A 26,793-nucleotide genomic window follows, 5' to 3' on the forward strand; every position below is an offset into this window, starting at 1 on the left:
ACAGGGTACCAGGTGGATGCGCAGGTAAGAGGATCAACAGGTGGGTCTTGACCACCCAGATAACATAAATACCAACGTTCATCTGGATTCAGGAAAGGTAGAACTCCAAGGGCCAAATTCTGCTCAACAGCAGCATACCACCACCACCGTCACTGGCCTTGAAGCACTGTCACGCCAAGGGGGAATCTAGCCCCACAGAAGATCTGTGGGAGCAGGAAAAGCAAGCATTTTCTCCTGTTTGTCTAGCGTGGGAGCCTGCATTGCACTGTGCAAAATGCTCAGTGCTACAACTTTCAAGAGGGAGAAGGAGGGGGGAGAGAAGGGAAGAAGACAACCATGAATTCACCTTAGCATCAAGCTATGCCTTTCCAAATGTCAACCTCAAGATGAAAGGAACTGCAGGTCAGAATGAGAAATACAGAGGAATTAAACACACAATTGTGAAGGGAGGGGGAAAAAAATCCCCATTGATATTTGGGCAGCAAGAAGAAAACATAGCAATTTTGTTATAGCCTCAGAGGCAGGCGGCATTTACCATATGCTGTCGCCTCCATTACACAAGGAGATAAACCCTGTGGAGTGCAGGTTGTACTGTCAGTGCAGTTTAGATGGTGGGGATTCCCGGCATGCATGTGACTGCGTGCCAGGGTGCGCTAAAAACGGTGCGAATCTAAATAAAATCCAGGTTCTGTATGCAAAAGTATGTGCGCATTAATATGCAGGTGCTAAGTAGTAATACTGCTAGGGTATTAGGGCTTGCACGTGATTCATAATCAGGGCAGAAAAGGTAGAGTGAAAAGCAGTGTGTTTGCATCTAGACAACACATTAATCAGCCCTGTAAGCAGCCAGTTAGAGCAGGATCCTTAGAGGAAAAGCCTTTACTGGATACACATTAGACATTTTGTTTAAAGATTAAAGTTCTTCTTGTGTTTAATCAGTTTTAGAGTGGGATGGAAAACAGGATTAATTACAGTCCCTTCCCTCAGTCTCCCATACCGCTGGAGTCACAAACGATGCGCCTTTTCAGCAAAATGGCCGCCATCAGCAGCAGGCGCAGGAAACACTAATTGTAATTAAAGAGTTTATTTGGAATCAGAGAGCAGAGTTTTAATCAGGATGAGAATGGAGCCTTGCTGTGTGAACCTTCAGAAAGTGGTTACCGAGCAGAATGGGCCTTTTTAAACCAGAGAGAGGGGTCTTTAAACTTCTGGAGCGGGTTTTCAGCTTGATTATCTCCTCAGCGGGATACGGATGAAAATCCTCTCGGGGCCAATTATTGTTATTATTATACACTAACGTAGCATTTACATGGCATGTCTTACTTATTGCTCTCAGAGGACTTTGCAAAGGGCAGGTCAGTTCTGTTCTGGTCTTAAAATGAACGAATTAAACATTAAAGGGGCTAAGGACGCCAGGTGACACAATTCTGTAAGAAGGCAGAGAGGCACTGGCGGGGACGCAACAGTGCAATGAGGCCTCCCAGACCTCTACGCTGTAATTCACTGCATCCATCCTGGAAAGGCATCACACAGTCTGGGACCACCACCTCAACCTTGGGTCTAGGTCTCAATGAAAGCCTGGGGTAAACTCACACCTCATGGGTCAAACGTATACATGACTTTGCAGGCACTCCAGATAGCACAGGTACTTACCAGCTTGCAAGTAGAACTGTGTCCATTCAAATTCCGACTTTGGGAAAACAGAAACCGGTGGTTCTAGGTCCAGGACACCTCCATCCAAATCCTTAAAAAGGGCCTTACTCGAGCCTTTGCATCTCTTTTCAGGAAACATGGTGTCTTCAGAGGTCTGCACGCTGACAGGAGAGGTAAAGTTATTATGAAGAAGAGAGCACCGGAAAAATATTGTGCTGTTGTTTGTAATTTATTTACAGTGGCAACAAACACTTCTGCACTTGCATGCAACATCTTGATATTTACTAGGTGAACTCACATGCCTAAGAAAAGAAAACAATGGAAAACAAGCAAAAATAAATTAAACCTAAGCATATCAGTCAAGGTCTGGATTAGTCTGTAAAGAAATTCTGTAGCAATATTTACATTGTGGCAAGTTTGCATCCGAACCACCGAAAAAGACAAATCAGCATCCTCCATCTCCAAATGCTGACTGCATTTGGACAGAGAAAATCATCTTATTTCCAGCATAACTTCTATCCCCAAATCTCCTCCTCCCTGGGGTTTGTTCTGGCCACTGTGGACTGTCACGGTCCTTAGAGCCAGCTGCAAAGTTGCAGCTTGAATACCTCTGGTTGCCTCTTGGATTTCCTGATTTGAGGAACTGCAGTGATGCAACCATCAGTATCCATATGCCATTAATATTTGACCTATGGCAGATGAAGCCCGTAGTTGCTGGGTGAAGGGGAAATGTGTATTGGCTGCTACCGCACCAAGTGACCGGGAGTATCCCTGCTGCGGCATGCAGTGCTGATACGGCACAGGCATTGCTCTTCACATTCCCCAGATGATGGTTTGTTTATTTTTTGCTTACAGATAGGCGTGTGTTATACATGGTATTTTGTTAAAAACCATTGGCTGCCCAGCAGTAGCTGTTTTGCCTTATTCTAACCACTGCACACTGGAATGGGGGAGCCCTCTGAAGGGTCAGAAAATTGCACTTTCCCATGAGCAGCTAAGCTTATGCGGGAGAAAGCACGAAGGAAAGTGAAATGGCAAAAAGTATGAGAGTGGGAGCCAGCAGGGAGCACACATCTTACAGAAACTTCTGCTAGGAATTCAGAGAAGTTTGTTGCAGATCAAGGAGCCACTTAATATTGATAGAGTAGAAGCAAACTTGAAAGAGAAAACCCATTCTAATAGGACACAGTGCATAAGGATTAATGTGTTTATAAACCTGGTTTGTTTGTTGTTGTTGTCTTTTTCTTTCATACCCAGGTGTTTGGAACTGCATCTGAAAAGATTATTGTCCTAATTTATGTTCTAATAAAAAAACTGGGTTTGGAGATTCACTGTCATTTTAGTGGTTTTGATGGGTTTAAAGTGAAGTATATATGGATCTCACCTCAAAGTTATGCCTGAGCTAGGGTTTCATCACCCAATCACACGTATCTAGTAGTAAGTGATTACTCAACCAGTACTGTCTCCCAGACAATGAATAGCTCTTTCTCTCTTTCTAATGACAAGTTCAGATCCTAAGAACAGAATTAAACCATAATTTGAAAATAAGATTAATAAGGTAAGAGTTTCAGAGCATTAGTCCAAAATAGAACAAAGCTCTTTTTGGATAGCATGATAATACCTCTCAGCAAACTACATCTAATTTTCAAATAATTTTATCCAATTTTATCATCAGTATACACTCAGGAGGCAATTGTAAGTTTAGTGGCTTGAAACAGCCAGAAAAGCCTATAAATTTCTATGTAGATCTTTAAATACTGGCTTCCACAGAGGGAGGTACCTGCAACAGGACAGGTTTGTTGGAGGGGAACTCACCTCACCTGAGACATATATAGGAAAGTTGAGATTAATAATTGAGATTAATAATTTCCTAGACAAGGGTCTCTACTGACTACAGGATGAGTTTAGTGTCTTCTTTAGATCACATGCCTAATTTCTGGATCACTGAAGTATAGTGAGTGAAATCCCATGTTGAGGATCTTAAGTGTTTTTAACTGCATTTTGACTAAAGGTTTAACACAGCTTAACGGAACTAGCCAACTGGCCATATCACTCCTATTACAAACTACAGAGAGATACAATGACTTGTAATCTATCAAAGACCATGGAAACATCTACAGATTGCTACATGGATACACATTAATTCTTGAAGAAAAGATTGCTACATGGATACACATTAATTCTTGAAGAAAACTTGGGCTCAGGTTGGAAAAACTCAATTATTGACAATTTGAATGCAGCCAACGGATATAGGCAGAGATTTACAGTAAGGGCAGAGAAACGAATGGGCGAATGTCCCCACTCAACACAGCTCAAAAGATGTGGAGAACAAAGATCGCTCCTCTGATTCTGACAGCTAGTTCAATTCCTGAACATCGCTCAGAAGATCCAGCATTTCAGCTGGTTAGGTCTACCAGTGGTACAAGCAAACTACTTCATGGTCTTGCTGTATTCCCTGATGCTTCTATTTCCTCTCTTGCTCTAAGGCAATGCTCACCTTCTCTTTCACAGGACATATCCATCAAGCTAACCCTTCAGGATGCTGAAGCAGAACAATGCAGCCACAGCCTGGATCAAGCTCAGCGGTTGCAAGGGTGGATTAAATAAATGCATGCAGATAACGTGTGAGGAGCACTGAGAGATATAATCTCCCTCAGAGGTTTACCAGACTACTAAGAAAGCATTCAGTAATCCATGTGCATTCATCATGTTTGAAAATCACCAGCTCTTGCAGCGGACTGCGTATTCAGCAGCTCACTAATAGCATAATATTGTGCGATGGATACAAGAGTGAAACATAATGGGAGCTGACAAGCTGGACAGGTCTCAGAAATCTACACGCAAACTAATGCCCAGAGCAAAAAGCAAAAATATAGAATAAAATAAAAATTCTGGCAGAAGGCTGGAGGGGCTCTAAACATAGCAGTGTGGGACACCTCCAATTATTTTTGACTGGCAAGTAGAGTCCATGCTGGATTTTTTTGCTACTTCAAGGCTTTCCTGACATAGCCTCTGTACTGTGTTCGCTGGTTGTAATAAATAAATAGGCATGTGGTTTCTATTGGATGTGTATGTTTAAACCACAGCAACCAGCAGTGACTTAAGGTTACAGATGAAACTCTCCCCTCCCTCCTCCACGTTCCTCCACACGCAGATATTCTCTCTGGGCAGGAGCCGTTCTGGCAATCATTTGACATCTCACAGCCTGCCTGGTGCTGATCAACATTTCTGATGGGATCTCGCAGGCAAAAATCAAGCTCCGCTTCCCCGACCAAAAGGACATTCCTTGTCTCAGGGTTTTTTGCTGGAGGTCCTGACATTTTCTGAAGCCTGAGGCCGAGAAGTCAGAGATGCTCAGGATGGAGTTTTAAGAAATGGGATATGTGAAGCTTGTTTTGCTATACAAATGTCAGTAAAAGGGGAAATCCAAGAGGATTGGTCTGGAGATGCACCTTGGTCGAATCTGAAACTCAGATTTTTAAAAATTACCCTAAAGTAAGTTTGTTGAGGTTTGGGGTTTTTTTTTTTCTTTTCCTTTTTCTGGATTCAAGGGGTTTGTGTGTGTGTGTGTTTGATGTCTGAGTTTGTTGGTTTTTGCCAGACAGGAGCAGTACAAGAGCAGAGACAGAGACAAAGAATGGGACTGCTCTGCAGCTAGACATCCAGTCTAAAACAATTGCTTAAACTTAAGACAAACAATTGCTTAAACTTAAGACAATACCAAAAAACAGCTGATAAAAACAGAGGTGAGGGTATTTCCAAAACTGTAGGGTTTTTTTCACAAACCATTGAAAAAGATAGTTCAAAATGAAGCATATTACCTTGTTGGATGAAGGTAGAACTTGTCCCTCTCATTGACATGCAACATCCTTGATCTTTCTGCTGTGATAAGAGGCATGATGCCTAAATGGTCAGCATTTGACATGATGCAGACATCCCTGTCTTCACTGTAGCAGCTCTTTGTAAAACCAGCAAAGGTGACTTCTGCCAGGGATTACGCAAAGATCAACCAAGGAAAAGTGGTTAGAGGTGTGCCAGAACTAGAGAGAGACAGGCTCTGTTCTATGACATATTCCCCATTAAATTGCTCCCATATATATATATAAAAATCATTTTTAAATCAGACTAATTGCATTGATCATAGATCTTCGTTTGTCCTTAGAATATGCCATAGCCAAGTTATATCTTAAGTTGACACAAACCAAGTCATGCCCATAGGAAACGAAATAAAAAGAAACAGTGAGAAAGAAAAAAAGGAAGAATGATTAATAAATTTTCATTTGAATTGGTAAGAACCAGTTTAAAGACAACCTGCCTTGGATGGTTTATCCACTTGCCAGACGATAATATGAGTTGGGTCTGGTGACACATGATTGGCTCTGGCATTGAAGTCTTGTGCAGCTACAAGATCCATGCTTTGCCACAAATTTTCCATGAGACCCTGGGCAAGCCTATTTGTCTTTCTCTGTCTCCCTTATTCTCCAGTAAAAAGAGGATAATGTATTTTCTTACAAAAGTAGGTAGCAGTGAGGGATGAAGACATGAAAAACTGTGAGGTATTTAGATCCCACCACAGCAACCAGCTATCTAGGTTCTGCTATATGCAAATATTACTCTGGGGACTGTAAAATTCATTCGAACCAAAACCATGGGACACATAACTGACTTTTGTCCCTCTTGTGCAATCCCTTATAACAATAAAAGCCATAACTGTTTCTGTGCAGCTGTAGTCATTATGTTCTATGCAAATTCTATACAAAGTGTGGTATTAACTTCTCAAACTTGGTATCTTTATTTAGCTAGAGGTAACTGCAGATCAGAGAGATGAATCAAGTGGAAAAATAGCACAGAAGGCAGGCATGTTTGAGGTAAAATGTATACATTAGCACGTGACATAATTATACTGCAATAGATTCAGAAAGTGAAAAATACCAAATAATTTTTTTTTTTTTTTTTTTTTTAATTGAACTGTACTGAACTGAAGAAGAATTCTGTTATTAATTCCACTGAGGCTCGGATTTCCCCACCACACGCATTTGTGGGTGTGGAAGGCTGTAACTTCAATTGGAAAAATGTAACTGCTCAAGAAAAACAGTGACAGAATAGTCTGGCCAGTGGACATGAAAGACCAACCTTTCAGCTTCATGAGTCCCAGGACTTTTGGACAATGCCCAGTTTTGTGCCATGGGTTATCTGGCCGTTGGCTGAGAACAGTGGTAAACGTGGGCCATAAAATCCCGATGCGGCCTCTTAAAGGGTAGTATGGTGGTCGATCCTTGGCTGTTAGATCAGCTGAGTGAGGCTTAATCCTGTCTCTGATGCAGTCAAAAGTTGAGCTTGTTGCGACAATGACAGAGTTCCTAAGTTCTATGAATCTTTTCCCCGTATGGCACTGCTTGGCATAGAGGCAGTACACTACTGGCATGACACCCACAGTATTGTCCACCAGCACCACATTGTCCATGACGACACTGCTTCTGAGGTGGAACATGACGCCATAGTCATAATTCTTGTAGGACAGAAAACCTGTGATTCTAGTGCAGGTCTGAAATCCATCTCCCCAGTACAGATGAATACCATGGAGACTTGAATGGGCCACGTTTTCACTGCTATACTCTCCATCTAGCAAACACTCTTGGCCCCTGATATGGAAACCAATTCGCTCAGATCCTGCCACAGCATTGCCACAGAGGGAGACACCAATGACAAGGTTCACCTTGATGCCAGCAACCCAGTTTAATAAGCCTTCTGGCTGCCTGCTCAGAATAACAAGGTTTCTGATGAGAGAATGATTTTGCCCTTCCAAATCGATGCCAGGTCCAACTGTGTTGAACACCATGTTATCACGCAACAAGATCCAGTTGCTCATGACTGCTTTAATGCCAGCTCCGCAGCTACCATTAATGCTGGATGACACCACCGAGGATCCTTGGGATATATTCCTGAATTCAATGGCAGAAAGCTGAGGAGGCCCAAAGTTCAAAAATTCAATATTTAAGAGTTGAAGGACACCTGCAATGAGATAACTATAGTGAAATAAAAGCTTACAAAATTACCTAAGAACTGATAAGAATGACATCCATTTAAACAGCACTTGGGCATGTAATAGCAGGCAATCTTTGTCAGTGTATTACCAGTAATGGGTATTTCTTCATAAATATATATAAAGTTATAGCAAAAAACAACTAACCACAGAACAGACCCTCCGAAAATATATTCCATTATTTATGAAATATTGTTAGTACTCCTATTTCACACATGTCGCACAGTTACAGTTTGTTTAGAATTGCATAGCACATGTGAATGGATACATCTGTTGTGGACAGTCCTTTCTCAGGCAGAACTGTTCTGGTCAACGAGAACAGGTGAATCTCAACTACCTTCAAGCTCTGTCCCACTGGAGTCTGTAAACCGTCCCACCAGCATCCTCCCAGCACAAGCCACATCAGACTTGATCTGTATGTTCCGTGTTAGCAGTCCAACCTCCGCAGCCAAAGGGATGCGTCTACCGTCTTCTGTGTCATGGGAATTCCCTGGGGAGTTTCAAGAAAGAAAATGTGATAAGTGTCTATCATACATATAAACCAGTGCTTTGAGGGACATAAAGCCTGACAGCTTAAGCCCAGCTTCTCTGCAGAATCTGCACTGACATTCAGGTGTGTTTTTCCTCCAGCACAATCTACATGCATCAACATAAAACCAGAAAGGCCACCTGCCCATCAGATATTCACCATGCACTTACATTTTACCAACATATTTCATTGTTAGAAAAAGAAAGTGCTAAATATTTTCCCTGTGGTGTGCAGGTGCCAAATCAATGAACAGATTCACACTTCATTTTTTCTAAGCTGTATGTGCTGGAGTTATTCTTCAGTACACTGCAGAGTTGATCTCCATGAATTTTTGTTAGGATCAGACCAATGGCAATTCTAAAAAACAATTTGCTTCAGAATCTTGGTTGTGTGTGTTTTCTAAACAGTCTTTCTAAATGAGGCTTTTGAGAGAGTTTATGCAGATGTCTAGCTTGGAATTAATCTCAGGTGACTTTAGATATCTACAGATATGATTTAGTTATCCAAACTGGTTTTCTGTACAATGGAGAGCAATAGGCAATTCTCAAGTGCAATAGTTATCTATTTTATACATCTGCTTTAGGGGGAGACGAAATACAAATAAGAAGTATGTATTTTTCTGCTTTGATTATCAAGGGAGCTGAGGCTGATTAGCTCCTGTGTCAACATTTTGCTGTAGATATCTACATTTGCCCAGGTGAATCCCAGTATTTACATAGCTCTTAATTCTTCCATCAGCTCTTTTTTTTCCTAGCCATATCTAACAACTGCTGCGGTACTCAATGTGTATGTAATCATTTCTTCTCAGGATACACTTACTATATCCACATTAGCTAAGGAAATAGAATAAGAACCATTCTCCGGCCCCAGGACTGATTGGCAGGTTTCTTCCTTCCCTCACAAAAAAGAAAGGCCATGCATAAACACACAATATTTCTAAACCTTTTTTATCCATCATACTAACTTCTGTGTCTACTAGCTTGAATAAAGACTTAATTAAAAAAATATTGCTACGCACAGGAAAAATCCTGGGTTTGGAGCTTCAGAATTTGACCTGCTAATAACAATTCTTTTATTTTTGTTAAATAGGTGGTAACAAATTTACTTTATAGGCTGAAATAAAATTAAATTAATTATCAACAGTGCATCTCTTTTTCCAGTTAAATACAGATCCCATGTAATCCATACAGGAAAAAGAGATTTTATGTTTATTTACATATCAGATTGCAATTACATTATTTTTATGCCATAGAGTTGATAAAATTTTGCACTTGAAACTCCATGAGTCTAGTTATTTTGCAAAAAGTATTTTTTTAAATTTTTCAGTTTTTGACACACCACAGAAATTGTGTAAATGGCCTAAAACCCCCTGCATTTATATTTTCCTTTAAAACTTCAGCTAATTTCTCTCTCTCTTAACCAGTTCTACTTAAAACATGAAACACCAGGAAGTTTTCCAAAATTATTCAGCACTGAATTAATTCTATTCCTAGAAATTCATGTTAGGATCAGCTATTCTGTGCAATTCTGAACATCACATTTTCAGTATCAAAACAACAAGGAAAAGAGCATATGGAGAAAGAAGTGAAGATACCTTAAAGTAAAATTGATCTTGGTGAGATCTGAAATAGAAAGTCAATGCTTCAGAAGAAAATTCTCAAATGGAAAGACAGATTCCTTACCAATATGCCTGTGCAGAAGGCGTTCATGAATTCTTATGCTATGACCATTGACTTCTTTAAGTGTAACTACTTCAGCTTGGTGGGCTTCATAGGAGGAAGAGCTAATCACAATATCTCCACCATGACTCCAATCCACTTCGTCCTCCACAAAAATCCTGTAACGCCAAGATATTAAGTTAATATCATTACATTTATGACAGTTATGCTCACAGATTTCCTACAAAATGAACAACAGTTTTGCCTAGGCAGATCTCAGAAAAAATCCACAGGCTAAGCTCTAGGAAAAGCCCCTTTAGGGTTTTCTGCAAAAACAGATGTCTAAAATATGTGGGAGGAATTTCATTCTGAAACATCTACTTGACACTATTGATTAACAAGGTATACAGTTCCAGTACAGAGTTTCAGGGCTCAAGTACGTTGCCTACCAAAGATGCATCAGACGATTTTTGGTGCCAGGAATATCCTACAGAGCTGAAAGTCAGCTTTGGACTTAGACACCAAAATGTAGGCATCCATGTGTAGGGGTATGTGTGTGTGCACTTGGCATTTAAGCTTCCAGTATAGTTGTTCAGTACAGTCAGTAGTGTGTGGAAGCGAATTCAGCTGTTTCTGAATTGGACACAGAGAGTGGGATTTGGTTGCCTAAACATGAGCACCTGTTGCTATTTGAGCTATCCCAGGATACCTAAGATACCAGCTTGTAGATATGGTAGGACTTGTTCTTGGGGAGTTCCTGGAGACACAGGTGGAAGCCATGGACAGGATTCAAAAGCACCTCAGATGAGCCCAAAGGCACCTCAGATGAGCCCCAAAATTATGTTTAGGTACTGCTCTTGGCAGTTGAACAGCCCTCTAGGCACCAGCACCTACAGCTCTACTGACTTGAACGGGAGCTTAAGCACCTTTTTCAACATTTCACAGACACTCTTAGATTTGTCTGTTTTAACCTTGAACTGAAGATCCCCTTTTGCATTCAAAGTTATATTTGTAGCTCAGGGAATTTTTTAGCTTCACACCCACAAAATAAAAGCATTTAGTGAAAGCAAAATGAATAACCATCAGTGTTTATATATATTTGATAAAAACCCAAAAGGTCCTATTACAGTGTGACTGGTGCTGGCCAGGTGATAGTCTATATTCCTCAGGTAATTGTTGAGAAAATAGACCACTGAATTAATTCAGAGAATGCCTCATCACGCACTCAAGAGTTACAGAAGTGCAGAGAGAAAGGCAAGTCCTAAAGGGATGCAACTAGCAAGCTATTTTGCTAACTTTTGCTAGTGTCTCTTCTCACATTTTTTTTCCAAAATGAATAGGCTCAAGATGAGTACTTCAGTTTTCAGCACCTGTGAATATTCAGTAGAGAAATCTACCAAAACTTTGATTTCTTTTTTTGCTTAGAGGAAGCACTGGACAACTTCTGAAACAGCAGGAAATTGTTAGTGCAACTGAGAACTTTGTATTGTTCAAGGATATATGCACTATCAAAGAGAAAACAAAGCCACACAGAGCAAGAATAATTGTGTCATATGTTTGGGATTTTTGACAGTTCACGTGCAACCCATACTACAAGTTGAATCTTAAGTCCAGGCATACAGTCCAATAATATTTCACGTCTTGTGGACCCAAACATAACTCTTTTGACTCTTGCATTTCAAAGTCTAATGCAAGGAATCAGTAAGCAAAAGAAAGCATCCAAGGTGCTAATCTGTTGAAAAACTAATTTAGGTTTTCACTGTAAGTAAATAAGCAATTCCTTTTTTCCCGCCCTCTTTCTTTTTGAAAGCATAAGTCCTTCCCTATCTCATGTGCTGATTCATGCTGGAAAATATATACAACAGCTGCTTGTATATATTGACCAACCTGATCTCCTTTTATGACCTGGTGACCCGCGTGGTAGATGATGGAAAGGCTGTGGATGTCATTTACCTGGACTTTAGCTAAGCTTTTGACACCATGTCCCATAATATTCTCCTTGGAAAGCTGGCAGCTCATGGCTTGGACGGGCGTAGTCTTCACTGGGTAAAAAACTGGTTGGGTGGCCGAGCCCAGAGAGTAGTGGTAAATGCAGTTAAGTCCAGTTGGCAGCCAGTCACGAGCGGTGTCCCCAGGGCTCTGTTTTGGGGCCAACCTTGTTTAATATCTTTATCGATGATCTGGATGAGGGGATTGAGTGCACCCTCAGTAAGTTTGCAGACAACAGCAGACTGGGTGGGAGTGTCGATCTGCTCGAGGGTAGGATGGCCCTGCAGAGGGACCTGGACAGGCTGGACCAATGGGCTGAGGCCAACTGTATGAGGTTTAACAAGGCCAAGTGCCGGGTCCTGCACTTCGGGCACAACAACCCCATGCAACGCTACAGGCTTGGGGAAGAGTGGCTGGAAAGCTGCCTGGATGAAAAGGACCTGGGGGTGTTGGTTGACAGCCAGCTGAACATGAGCCAGCAGTGTGCCCAGGTGGCCAAGAAGGCCAACAGCATCCTGGCTTGTATCAGGAATAGTGTGGCCAGCAGGAGCAGGGAGGTGATTGTGCCCCTGTACTTGGCACTGGTGAGGCCACACCTGGAATCCTGTGTCCAGTTTTGGGCCCCTCAATACAAGAAAGACATTGAGGTGCTGGAGCATGTCCAGAGAAGGGCAACAAGGCTGGTGAAGGATCTGGAGCACAGGGCTGATGGGGAGCGGCTGAGGGAACTGGGCTTGTTTAGCCTGGAGAAGAGAAGGCTGAGGGGAGACCTGATCGCTCTCTACAACTACCTGAAAGGAGGCTGTAGTGAGGTGGGTGTTGGTCTCTTCTCCCACATAGTTAGCGAGAGGACGAGAGGAAATGGGCTCAAGCTGTGTCAGGGGAGGTTTAGATTAGATATTAGGAAAAATTTCTTTACGGAAAGGGTAGTCAAGCATTGGAACAGGCTGCCCAGAGAGGTGGTGGAGTCCCCATCCCTGGAAGCGTTCAAAAAATGGGTAAACGTGGCACTTTGGGACATGGTTTAGTCTAGTCTACCCTTGATTGGTTTAGTGTGGACTTGGTAGTGTTAGATTAATGGTTGGACTGGATGATCTTAAAGGTATTTTCCAACCTAAACAATTCTATGATTCTCTCAGTCAATAAAAAAGCCACTTCCTTCAGTTTTCATAGTCTAGCACTGACTTGCCTATTTCCTGTATCTAACCGCATTAACTCTTAGCTGGCTATTAGTCAACTTTTCATGATAAACAGCTTTTTTTTTTCTTTTTGTTTTTTTTTTTTAACAATGGAAACAACTGTTTGTGCCATATTTAAGGTGGATGAATGAGCTCCAAATACTTGTATCTTAGCACCTCATGATATTTCATATAAAACATCTGGGCAGCAGACCCATACTAGTCTGGATCCATTTCATCCAAGTATTTAACTGGCATGCTTCAGTTGAGAATCTGCCTACTCTGAACTCCCATCCTAATGAGGGAAGGAGAAGAATTTCCAGAGGGTGATTCTAATGTTGCATGTTTTGAATCAGCATCTGGAAGTCTCTGTCTCTCCACTGACTATACAGCAATCCTAAACAATTAATCTATGTGAGACACTCAACTTTGTGAGAGCCAACAACAAATGAATTCTACTTGTGAGGTCTTTCTGCCTCCACTGACCATCTCTACAATGAGTTTACAAATAATTCCTTCTCTAAATGCTGATATTTCACCTCTACCTAGATGGGAACTCTTCCAATGAGTTTTTGTTAGACCTGAATAGTAGATCTTTTTTCTTTGAATACATGTATCTCAGTTTAAAATGAAGCACTTGGAAGAATTACAGCAAAAGGTGATGAAAATTTTGTGCAAGGCAGAGTCAAGAATGAGAGCTCCAGAAAGAACTAGTAGGTGCCCACCCCACACCGACTAACGGTCAGCGCACTCTACAGGAGAGATCCTTATGCAGACACGTTCTCTGGTTCAGGTGAAAGGTTTGAACTTCAGGCCATAGACATCTATTTACTTAACAAGCATCTGTGGCAACTCCACCTAACCTGCCTTAGGTGATGGTTTTGGCTAAGCCTTCATGGGTAAGTGATCATGAAGATGAGTCTGCTCCAGGGGCTGTAAAAGCCTATGGATAGGCAGCAACAGGGGAGAGAGAAGGTAGCATTTTAAAACTATTTTTGCCAAGGTTAAGTGAAAATGTGTCTATACTTTGGAAACCTCACATCCCAGACAGAAACCTTAGTCTTCAGTCTATACAGGCAGCCTTATAGTCTTTGAGCCAACTGACATTTAATTGCATGTACAAAAAAGATTGACTCTAATAGGAGGAATTAAAATGTTCACTCCAGAAACCACTTCATAAAGGACTGATCTAAGATGTTGAAGAACATGGTTCATGTCCCAGTTTTGCTTAATTCATAGATGAGATTTTAATGTAGGTCTCTCAAACCAAAATTAACATCCTAATCACCAAGTATCAGCCATTTTGGAATATATCTCTTCCTTCTAAAAAGAAGGAGCAAACCAGAGGGAGAGACAGAGGAAGGAAGGAAGGACGAAGGACGGAAAGACAGAAGCAAGCAAAAAAGGAAGGACAGAAAGAAAGAAGAAAATCTCGGCTTCATTCTTCTTTAGTATTAAAATTAATCTAAAAATAGTATAATTTTCTTACAAGATGTAACATCATTATTCTTCCTCTAGGAATAGGAGCCCAAACTTAATATTTAGAGGCATATTTGGGCAAAATACTACCTTTCATTGCCAGGAGCAACATTAGTTCCCAGATGCGTCCAAGATGTCTTAGGATAAGCGCTATAGATTTGTACCTTTCCATAAACCCCTGGAAAAAACAGAAGCAGGAGATCAAAAGTTAGGGTAAAGAGAGACTTCAGAAGAACTGAATCAATAACTAAATACATGTGAAACTTTATTAAAACATGTTTCTATATTTTATAAAAAGTGTAAGAACAGCACATAGACTCCACTTGAAATACAAAGTGAACTAGAAATAAATTATTAATGAAGTAAAATTACCATCACATGTAAAGGCAAGAAAAGGGATGGTGCCATAGAAGTCTCATTAACTCAAACTGGAATTGCAGAAAAAGGTATCTACCTTAAAAAACCCCAAAATCTACCTAAGTAAACAAAATAAGTAAAAAATCCAGGAATGAAAGATAGAAAAAATTACTCAGTTATTATTTATATTTCTGATCTGTGAAAAATTCACTTTATTTTTTTTCTGGAAAGGGGATCCAAAACCAGGCCAAAAAGCCAAAATACAGAAACTTTTCATATGGATGACTTGTTCCAAGAAGATTACATTTGAACCATGAAAAAATTCTGATTTCCTGTATTTGAATATTTTGTTTCAATTTGCTCACCTGATCTGAAATCTTTCAGTTTGAGTCAGTTCAATATTTGTTCTGCATCTCTAATAGTGACATATTGCTTCAGAGGAGTTATGCTTCAAGTATTCAGTGAACCCACTTTACTGCTTGCGTTAATTTCCTCCATGGACAACTTTTTTCATGACATTATGTCACTATAGTCCAAAAGAAGACTGGCAAGCATCACTAATACAACTTTGATTATCCCACCAAGACAGACATTAAAAATAACTTCCATGATCTTGTGGTTGCTGTGGTTTAAGAGGATAGCACGGACAGTTGCGAAGTCTCATTTGATCCATGATAGTGTGCTAAACTGAAGCAACACTTCTATCTTCTTTTCTAGCCCCTAAAATCATAGGAAGTCAAATTGCTAGCTCCTGTTATACTTTAACTCCTAAGTAATTTAAACTTAAAAAACCCCTCAGAATCCAGAATCAATTAGGTTTCTGTCTTGCCTTCCAAACATTCCACTTAGCTATTTGTTAGAAGTTTGTAACTGCTTGATCAATGTGCGCAATAGTTTCTCAATGTACTATCAGAAACTAACTGGGGTTTTTTGTTTGTTTGTTCATTTGTTTTTTTCTCTGAACTTCTATAATGTTCTACAGATCTTGATTGTGGCAAATTCTCTTAATAGCAGTTTGAATTTCTGCTGTCTTTATAAAAATTCAGCAATAAACAAAGTCTTGCAATACTCAAGTATTGTTTAAAACATGTTTGAAGACATGGGAAACAGAAAAGTTAACTTATTCCTTTAACCATAATTACATGAGGAGATGTAAAAGTTAACATAAACCTTATTTTATCAATCTTTCTATGAGTCCAGATGTTTGGAAATATTTAAATGTTTGTATTTGGATCCATCCAGTAGCTCTTGGATGTAATTAATCTCACTTAAGTCAGGCATTTAAAAATAGCCTGGAAGCTTGAGGGCAATTTGTTTCATCCTAAGAGAGACCAAAGATAACTGAGACAAAATGCTCTCTGGCAATGTGCATCTCACCCCACTAAACAAGCTCATCTTGGTTTGAATACTCTCAACTTTGATGATTACCTTTTACAAATCTCAAATCTCAGATCTAGAACCAAGACCACACCCTTGTACGTGTGTGTAAGTCCTTTTAAGTCCTCTCCAGTTTCTTATATAAAGACCTTAAGATGTGATGCCTGGTTGATCACCTCTGTCCAATTTTTGCCTAAAACAAAATCCACAGAAAATCCAGGAATTGACCTGGTGTAAGTTAACAATTTTAGCTCAAAAAATGTGTGTACCTTTGTTAGATGTTTTCCTGTATGACATAGTAAGAGTCTCAACAGCGGTAGATATGGCTATTGCCTAAGATAAGTTTCCTATGAAAAGGTGAACTCATGTTTCATACCAATACTCCCTGGGTGGACATTTATTTCCTCCAGACGATCACAGTAAATCCCTTCAGATGCCCGAAGAAGGACCAGCAGCTTCAAATCCCTTTCTAGGGGATGTTGAAAAGACCCTGCAATAAAGGCAAAACAGCAACAACCCACCACAAAGGTATCACTGGCTTTTGTCATGCTAAAATGGGGAGGGGGGTGGACATGGACGGGATGGGATGAAGACTGAGGTGTGCAAATCCAAATTTCAAGGTCTAAATGACTGAACTGGCATTTGCCTCCTCAGCCCAGTTTTGCCGTTCTGCTCCATTACAATTTCACCAGTTACCAGGTAATCATGAGTTCTGCAGCCAGCATGCGTAAAACGGTCTTTTAGACCAATGGAAAGATTGAGGGAAAAGAGCAGTGGAAAAGAAAATGCCCAAGAAGTTTTGGTATGTGAGATAGTGTTTTTATCTTGTGACGATAAGTCTGTACAGTCAACTGTATTCCAACTGTGACTTCATTTATTTCACTGAGGGTAGTTTACAGTTTCAGAAGAAAATGGCCCAGCACTAAACAGATACTAAGGAGGAAAAAGTAGGACAGTTTTTGCCCTGGAGAAATGTATGTGGAGTCCAGTAAAAGAGTTCAGCGTTCCTTTAAAATTAGAGATTAAATCAATTATGCAACAGAAAACTGCAGCAGATGTAGAACGAAAATATATATACATATCTGTACAAAATTAGCTGGCCTGTCATGTTCTTTTAATATTTAAAAATTACTAGTTTGGAAAAGAGATGATTTTGTATCCTAAAGAAACATTCCTCTTTAGGAACATTTTTTAATGAAGTGAAATCAATAAATAAATTCATTGTTCTCCATCAGTCTGACTGATACCTGTGGATATTTAAATTCTCTGTACATCTTTTAAATGGGTAAAAGACAAACGGTACAAGACTTGCATGCTCCCTGTGTAATATCCCTGTGAACTCATATCTTCTCTGGGGACATAGAGGGAATTCAATCTTACACCACCCATCATCCATCCAAACCATCTTTGACTTTCTTGTTTAAACTCCCGTAACTGTGGTTTAAACAGAAGAAAACCAGGAATTGGGCTGTAACCAAATACTGCTTTCAGAAAGCAAAACTAGTGATAAGCACTTTCACTACTGATGCGTTAGGTTAAACAAATATCCAGCTAGAGCAGCAGAAGAGTTATGTCGATATTTGTGTCTATTTTTGTATGTAGAGTGATAGTTCTCCTGCTTCACCCTCACAGCAAGTTGTGATTTAAAATACTCGGCCTGGACATACCTTTCCCAATCCTCAGGTTAACCTTACCCCCTGGGATATTATTAGCTACACAGAAGACCAAAGAAAGACTAAAAAAAAAAATGTTTGGAGACCTTTATATTGATGTTACAATGTTATTCACAGTTACCATTTCGTAATCATGATGATGTCCTCTTAAAGTGGGGGATAATTATTAATTATCATTATGAATTACTGTTGGTCTTATTATTGGTGTTATTATTTTACTGCTGGTTACAAAGCGTTTACTATTTCTTCTAGTTAAGTCAGTTAAAACCAGCTATGTGGTAGATCCAATTCTCAGCTCAATTTTAAAACAATTTTTAAGTAGGCTTCCAGGCTTAGCAATCACAGACAAATGCTTGGAAATGTGAAGTCTAAAGGCTTAAATTGGAAGTTATCACTCCTTTAGAAGAATTACATCTTCATTTAGATAAAATCTGTGATTTTTAATCCTAAAAAGCATGACAGTAGGTTAAGGAATTTTACCCTTGTTAAAGAAAAAAAAAGCACCCAAGACAAAAATATAATCAGAGTGAGAAACAAAGAAGTTATAATAAAACTGTTCATAATAGCTCATCACCATATTAAATCCTTAGAAAAGAAATCAAAAAATGGGAAGATAATGTTCACAGAAATGCTTCAGTGGCTGGAAACTGTAAATGGTATACGACACAAAAGAACACAGGCGAGATCTATGAGTAGAAAAACTAGACTTTTAAGTATATTTAGAACAAAATAATCTTATTACTTGCTTATTTCCATTAATAGTTCCATGGTGTTAAATCAATGGATATCAGTAACTTGAATGCAAATGCTACAGAAGTGTGGGCCCAGAAACTCATTGGAATATTAAGGCGGACTTTTCAGTAAGTTTGGGATCACTCACGGTGTCTCAGAGCACTTGAAGAAAGCTAATATTGTGCCAATATTTCAAAGATAAAAGTAAGAGCCCCAGGTAATTACAGGCCTGTCAACTTGACACTGATTCTAGGGGAAAAATAAATAAAAATGGAATGTCCAACTCTGAACACAATTAATAAATCATTAAAGGTGGATGATATAATTAATGCCAATCAAGATGTTTTTATAGAAAAAAGGTCCTGTGACACTTCCTTGTTTTCATCTTCTAATGAGATTACAGGTTTAGTTGATAAAGATAATAGCTTTGATATAATATAATTGGCTTCTCCAAGGCACTTCTTAGTAGCACAAAACTTTCTGATGAACTACACTGGCACAACATGAACATGGCACACATTAATGTACAGTGCTGACTGACTGGAATGGGGGCATTTACTCAAGCAGGTTTGTTTCTGGTCTGGTCTTGCAAGCCCTGTGGTACACAATATTTTATTAATGACTTGAAGGAATGTGAGGATACTGAAACTAAGCAGATAAGCTGACACAAATGGGAAAAAAAAATGAAAGAGGTGGGCCTGCAAAGACAGCACTAATTTGGAAGTGAAGAATTAGGAAGGAAAGTGAAGAATGTTCAAATTATAATAAACAGATCTTGAAAAGGCAATGGTCTCTGTGTGAATGGATGGAGAACAAAGGGAAACGAGGGAAAAAGCTGAGTAAGGTCTGAGATAGACACTTTGGTTTAGTCTACATACAGCCCTATGGAATGGCTCATTAAAATATAGATATGGAAATGACAGCTACCTCAGTTTACTCATAGGGAAATCCAAAATAGTTAATGCACACAAGTCACTGGGGCTGGATAAGTTTCTTCACCTTATGAAGTAACTGACCTATGAAATCACAGCTCTTAGTTTTGTTAAAACTTCCAAGTCACCATAAACATTGGAATCATAATTACTGCAACACATATGTGAATGATCTGGGCTTTACTGCCTGTCTTTGAACTTTGGATGTGAAAACTTCAGGTCGCTTGCCCCACTTTCTTGTGGTGAACAAGTCCTACATCAGATCACATCAAACTGTCGAATTACCCATCCTGCACATGAGATCCCACTTCATACTCCTACTACAATTGGAAGGCTTACCAATTTGATGAGCAACCTGGTTGATCATAAGGTGAGATAATAAAGCACTGCTGGCAGAGAACCAGAAAAAAGGTAATTGCTACCAGAAGCTGCTAGAAGTGTCTGGTGAGATGTGCGGAAAATGTCAGGAGGGACTAATGACAGCGTACGCAGAAAATAGGCAGGGCTTCCTCAAACACATCTTCTTCCAACTGGAAAGTTTACCTGGAATTCAAAAGGTTTGCTCATCTGTCCAGGTCTGACACATATCTGCCAGCCTGGGCAGTGCTCTTCAGCAGCTGTTTGTCCGCTCTGGATATCTCGGGCATTTCTTCAGTGCAGACACAGGTCAATCTGTTGGTGCACAGGCAGCAAGTGTGCAACTGTCTATGAGCTGGGCTTTCTGCACAGGCACTGCACAGCCAGTTTGTGCCTTTGCTGTCTCTCTGATGATTGATGTCACATCAAATGGCCTCACTGCAGGTGTGTGACCTTCTACAAGGGGTATCTAAACTTAATGTTCTTCCAGGGAGTGCTGGCACCGCAATGCATGCACTACACCGTGCAAAAACCCCCATATATGATAATCCCATGTATAAGAAAAAATCTATGCTGCTAATAAAGTCGCCACTGATTACATACTTTCCTGAAGTAGTGTGAGGCTCAGCTGCCTGGATTGTAATACAGATTTATTAGAGGAATGGTTGCAGCTGATTCATAATCCTTCATCAGGTCTAACCTCTGGAGAGGATAAAAACACACTATGTGAAAGTAGGGGGGAAAAAAGGGAGAACAGAGAGAGGTGTGTTTTTTCTACCCAGATTTTTACTTATTCTGGACTGCGGCCTGGATCTAGTTTGCTGTTGGGTTTCAAAAGTATTTTCCATTGTTTTCATATTTCAGTTTTATTCCAGATGTTCTTCCTGAGTTTTTTGTTTGTTTGTTTGTTTGTTTTCTTTTTCCATAGCAAAACCCATTCAATTCTTTCCTAGAATAGTGGGTGTTTCCTCCCTTCTAGCCTTTCCTTTCTTTACAACATAACACCATGCAACAGCTGTTGTACATAAAAACAAGGAAATCTCTGAGATAAGATCCCCTCCCTTCCATTGGCAACTAGACTTTGTTAAGTATCTTGCTGTGACCATCTCCAGTATCAGCTCTGTGTTTCCTGAATTCTAAACTTCTTGGACTCTACCATCCGCTATTTTGAAAACAGCAGTATATTGCCACCAGAAAGTCTGAAGAGTTTTTATCCATGGTCAATGCACAGCCGGATAGTCACCTAGCGTTAGTTCTCCTTCCTGAGCTGTTCCTTCAGGTGTTGCGACTGCTCTCCGCAAAGCAGCCTGTAAAAGCAGCTGTAAACAAGGAGACATCACATTGGTTGCCTCTTACAGGTGGTGCTGCCAAATAAACAGAAGAGATGAGAGACAGACAGATGTTGTGTAGGAACCAGCAGCCAGAAGTGAGAGGTGAATGTCCAAGGAATAAGAAGCGAGACACGTAGGATAGGATTCAGCTGCCTAAATATTGATGTCTAACGCTGCCTGAGAGTCCTGGCACCCTCCAAATCCACTATGTGAGGTTGGCAGATACAAGACAGGGATCAATGACAGAACAGTGGCTTTTTAAGCAGAAACTGAGGGTTCCCAAAGTGATATGAAATCCTTATAGATAGGCAACTGAACCATGTTTCCAGGGAGATTCATATACATACATTTAGGTTTCTTAATGCAGATGTTTCCGTGTTCTCTGGCTGAGCTAACAGAGATCAGACAATACAGTGTAGACTGTAATTTGCTCTAGGTACTTGTATTGGCCAGTCTGGCTGATTGCAGTGGCTCCACTGACTGGATTGGCTACACCTGTACTGAAACAGCCAGTTCACATGCTAATGTCCACATGTTCTGCCTAAATTTGGGTTCCTTAAACATGTGAGCCAAATCCATTCCCTAGATGATACGATCAGCTAAAAGAAACCAAGTGGCATGGAAAGGGTAAAGATCAAACAGAGGGAGGCTGAGATGGTGCAATGAACTTTTCAAACCACTTTTTCTGTGATCAGGGATGAAAAACTGCTCTCAGTACATCCACAGTATCCCATCTTCATACAAGTTGAATAGCTGTGCAGGGATGTGACTACATGATGGGACTCAGATTACAGCTAAGTAAGATGGGACCCACACAGTAGAGGTACTGGAGAAGTTGGAAAAGAGAGTCAATTGGTGAAACTCACTTGTGTCCTAATTGTCATTTAAAGGCTTAGCATTAATCAACACTAACGCATGGCCATTTCATGAAGTACAGTGATTTACCCTTTGGGAAGTCAATATGGGGGTTCTTACTAGTGCTGAAAAGAAGGGGAGTGAATGTATTAGAGCTCTCTTACTACAAACAAGATAAAAGACATCAGAAATGTCTGGGTTTTCATCTCCAGACAATCAAGCCATGAGCTAATGATGACTTTAGGCTTCTTGCCTCAAATGAGTGACATGACAGGCAAGCAGCCATCGTGAGATATGCAAAAAGGATGTGACAAGTTGAGACTAAAAAGAGAAATCCTATCTGGATAATTACTCGGCAAGTTCTACTACAAAAAGCAAAAATAGCCTGCCAGCAAAGAGCAGCTGAGCACTGTGGAGTTCAGGATGAGTCCAATGGATCTGTTTGTGTAAAACGTACTTCAACATTTTCTGCAGCCTTATCAAGAGCTGAGGGCTTTGTTCAGCAGTGGAACAGGGCACTTTCTGTGCATATCATCTGTGCTTTAATGCTGACTTATGGGTTAAAATGAATGGAACCACCCTAGCAGAGAACCGGAAAAAAACTCTGAGATGTTGAGCTCAACATTTTCTTTCTTATTCTGTCACAGGTGTGGTAATGATATTTAACAAATCACTTAATCTCTCTGAACCTCAAACTCTCCTTCTACAAACTGGAAAAATGGCTATTTTTTTCTACAGCATGACAGCACAGGGAGGTAGAAATAAATGGTGTTTCTAAAATGCGATTGCAAATATCACCATCAAAGAAGAGACTTTGAAAGTTTAAGAGAAAGAGAGAAGCTCCTTATCTGGGAGCTAGGACTACTGGAGAAGAAGTGATCAGATAGTCTCCTTGGGTCCAAAAATACGGAAGGGCTAGGAGCACCCATAGAAATTACTGTGGGGACAGACCCACACCTTTTACTTCTGGGCTGTATGAGGGCTCTGACAGAGTTCTTGCCACCCTTCACAGAGCTTTCATCATTTCACATCTCCCAGTGATTCTGTTGATCATAATTCACACTGGATTGTGATCATACCTTGAAGAGGAAAGTGATGACAAACCCTCCAGGAACAAAGGTGTCTCAAGAATTCTGATCTCCCAACTATCACTGTATTTTCTAGTCCCAGTTTCCCTGCAAATTATTGTTTTAATAAAATTAATTAGGTTCTTGTTGATGTTTCATAAACTCCAATTTTACACTAATTTTTTTTTTCCTTTATTATATATTTCTTGTCGTCACTGAGTTCCTATGTACTTATAGTAATGTTTTACCATCTGAATTTTTTTCCCTGTAGATAAGATACAAAGTGCTCTGAAGGGCACCAAAGTCCAAGATTTATTTGTAGAACTTAACATTTTTCTCTAGCAGTTTAAGTAAACAAAATACTCAGGCTCTATCAGAAAGTCTTTGGTGCAGGCCACTGAATTAGAAGCAACAGCATGTGATCAAATATTGCTTTGCTGAAAACGGGGCATGGAGAAGTTACACAACAGGGAGGATCTGGGGATTTAGCTCACATGATGTCAACCTCAGATCGTGCTCAGGCAATGCTGAATGCTGATGTCCACATCTATTAAATCTGTTTACTAAACTGTCTCATTATCTATTTTGTGTCAGGATTTCTTTAGGATGTGGTAGGATTGGACAGATGGGCTTCAAAACCTTCCTTTGGGCATGGAACAGTCAGGCTTGGACAGATGGGCTCCAAGAAGTTACCTTTAGGCCTCGAACACATGGGAAGAGAAAGACGAAGGGAAAAAAAAGCATGCACTTCCAGTTTTACAAGCAAGCATATAAGCCAGTATAAGATGTGGGAAACTTGCAGAGTCTCTACCCACGTATCATCTCACAGCCGAAACTAGAGCAAGGATACCTCTCCAGAAGATGCTGGACTACGATTCAACAGCTGCAAATACCTGTTTGGCTTTTAACATCATTACTACTCACAGATGTGCTGGAGGGGAGTTTGTGCAGCCAAGAAGTGCCTCAATGTTTTTTAATAAGTGTTTTTTAGCAATGAACACATGCTTTTTCTTAAAACCAATATGAAACCACATTTAAACTACAAAAGAGTGTAAGTAAGAAATGACTGGGACTCTTTTAAGTATATATATATATTAACCTCCCAGACTAGGCTTTCAAACCCCTTTTTCCAAAGAAATACACAAGGCAGCAAAATAACACTTTGGGCCAGTACTGTATTAACTAAACAGTCCCTTGAGATTAACAACAAACAAATATTGGAGCAGACTTCCTCAGGAGGTGATTACACAAACAAATTCTCTTTTTAAAGTTCATGAAACCAATCTTGAGAAAGGTCAAGCAATGATCAACAATGTGATCCCAGCGTCCTAAGGATTCCTGTAAGTAAATGCAATGCCTGGCTTTAGAAACCTTGAAACTTAGAGGGAATTATGTGAGTAATTACTTCTCTGTGGAAAACAAATAATGTGGAACAGCCCCAGTGACATTGGGGACTCTGAAACAGCTAGAAGTAGGGACAAGGTGGAACCTCCCTGAAATCCTGATGCTCATCTGTGCAGAGGGATGAGAGGAACAAATGTGCTGAATCCAGCTGTGCCAGTTTCATACCTCAAAGGGATTTCCAGGCACTCTGGGGATTCTCCGTGACTCTGTTTATGTTGGCTTTAAATACTTTTGTGTCATCTAGAAAGCGTCTTACTAATGCCCACAGACACCAGGCACTGCCTGCACACTAAGGTAGATCCTGCCCTGAGGAATTACTGTCTCATAAAGCAACCCCATGTGAAGTAGGGAGGGCTTCTACACATATCAGATAAAATCTCAGCCATGATGGAATCAGGAGTATTGCCATTGGATTCAGCAGGGTGAAAATAGCAGTATTTGTCATATGTTGATATAAAATGAACAGTTAACTAGCTCCAGTGGATAATCATTGTGCTTAACATGGATTCTGGGTGTCCACTTTGCAGATATCCAGATAGCTATGTGGCATTAGGATGCCCAGCATGTTTATAGTAACACTACACAGTCTTTCTTCCCACTTTCTCTGTCTATCAAGAGCAGAAACAAACCCCAGGCATCCAGAAGACAGGCTGCTCACTTACCCACTTTCAGCGTACCCCCCACCACCACGATACAGGCTGCACTCAGGACATTGCTGGCGTTGCTGGGGAACTCGAGGGTGCCCAGGATGTAGAGACCTCTCAGAGGGGGAAGAGATGTATCCACCAGGATGGTCCGGTCTGAGAAACAAAGCAGAGGGTTGTTTAGAACAATGGCAGCCTACCAACACTACTTACCAAAAAGTGTGGCATGGAGGTGAAGAACGTTAGCTTTGCTTGAGTTTTGCTTTATTTAGATTGTTTTTGCTTAGAACTACCAAAGCAGGGCTTATGTGTTTGCACAGCATCCACAACCAGAGCCTCATCTACAGCTGAGGCTCCATGGTGTGGCTGTAATCTGGTAACTGAATAATAACATCATATTTACAATGATATTGTTGCATGCTTAAGTCTCATCAAATGTTGCTTGAACCTTTAAGAATGCATGTGAAGGGCAGCAAGTTAGAGACATGTTAGTCTTGCTAGGTGAATCTGGCTCTGTGAAAGTAAATCTTGATCACCCAATGCAACGACACAGGACTAAGTTAAGCTGTGTCCAGACAGCATTTTTCCCTCATGGCATTGAAGAGAACAAGACTGATGGAAGTGAAAAAATCCAATGGTGTCAAATAGGAACTTCATGGCACAGAAAGCCTGCAAGTCCCCAACCTGTTAACAGTTGTGATCAGGGTGGCAAGCTGAAGCCACACACCACAACCCACCTCCAATGACATCCTGTCCCTGCTTTTCCTTCTCTGCAGTTTGGCTTTGCTCCCTCAGATTTTGTGTATAAGAGCCCACCTCTTCCCTTCCAACTAAAAGGAAAGTTTTGCTTACATCAACACAATCTGCAGGAAGCCAGGTTTCACAAGTGGTGTTCCCCAGGGCTCAGTACTGGGGCCAGTTCTGTTTAATATCTTTATCAAAGATCTGGACGAGGGGACCGAGTGCACCCTCAGTAAGTTTGCAGACAACACGAAGTTGAGCAGGAGTGTCGATCTGCTTGAAAGTAGGATGGCCCTGCAGAGGGACCTGGACAGGCTGGACCGACGGGCCGAGGCCAACTGTATGAGGTTTAACAAGGCCAAGTGCTGGGTCCTGCACTTCGGGCACAACAACCCCATGCAACACTACAGGCTTGGGGAAGAGTGGCTGGAAAGCTGCCTGGATGAAAAGGACCTGGGGGTGTTGGTTGACAGCCAGCTGAACATGAGCCAGCAGTGTGCCCAGGTGGCCAAGAAGGCCAACAGCATCCTGGCTTGTGTCAGGAATCGTGTGGCCAGCAGGAGCAGGGAGGTGATTGTGCCCCTGTACTCGGTGCTGGTGAGGCCGCACCTGGAATGCTGTGTCCAGTTTTGGGCCCCTCAATACAAGAAAGACATTGAGGTGCTGGAGCGTGTTCAGAGAAGGGCAACAAGGCTGGGGAAGGATCTGGAGCACAGGCCTTATGAGGAGCAGCTGAGAGAACTTGGTTGTTTAGCTTAGGAAAGAGAAGGCTGAGAGGAGACCTTATTGCTCTC

The 26,793-nt window shown here is 40.7% G+C and overlaps 1 protein-coding gene across 1 annotated transcript in view; it reads right to left on the reverse strand.

Moving 5' to 3' along the window:
• Positions 1 to 26,793, reverse strand: part of PKHD1 (PKHD1 ciliary IPT domain containing fibrocystin/polyductin) — a 275,411-nt gene that overhangs the window by 80,491 nt on the left and 168,127 nt on the right. Inside the window, exons 51-58 of the mRNA XM_075707750.1 lie at positions 25,277 to 25,414; positions 16,640 to 16,753; positions 14,620 to 14,707; positions 9,908 to 10,062; positions 8,034 to 8,186; positions 6,787 to 7,665; positions 5,475 to 5,637; positions 1,654 to 1,814 (exon numbers count right to left, since the gene is read on the reverse strand). Coding sequence (XP_075563865.1) covers positions 1,654 to 1,814; positions 5,475 to 5,637; positions 6,787 to 7,665; positions 8,034 to 8,186; positions 9,908 to 10,062; positions 14,620 to 14,707; positions 16,640 to 16,753; positions 25,277 to 25,414 — 1,851 coding nt within the window. The remainder of the gene's footprint in view (positions 1 to 1,653; positions 1,815 to 5,474; positions 5,638 to 6,786; positions 7,666 to 8,033; positions 8,187 to 9,907; positions 10,063 to 14,619; positions 14,708 to 16,639; positions 16,754 to 25,276; positions 25,415 to 26,793) is intronic.

The sequence above is a fragment of the Pelecanus crispus genome, chromosome 3 (assembly GCF_030463565.1).
Source record: "Pelecanus crispus isolate bPelCri1 chromosome 3, bPelCri1.pri, whole genome shotgun sequence".
Lineage (NCBI taxonomy): Eukaryota > Metazoa > Chordata > Aves > Pelecaniformes > Pelecanidae > Pelecanus > Pelecanus crispus.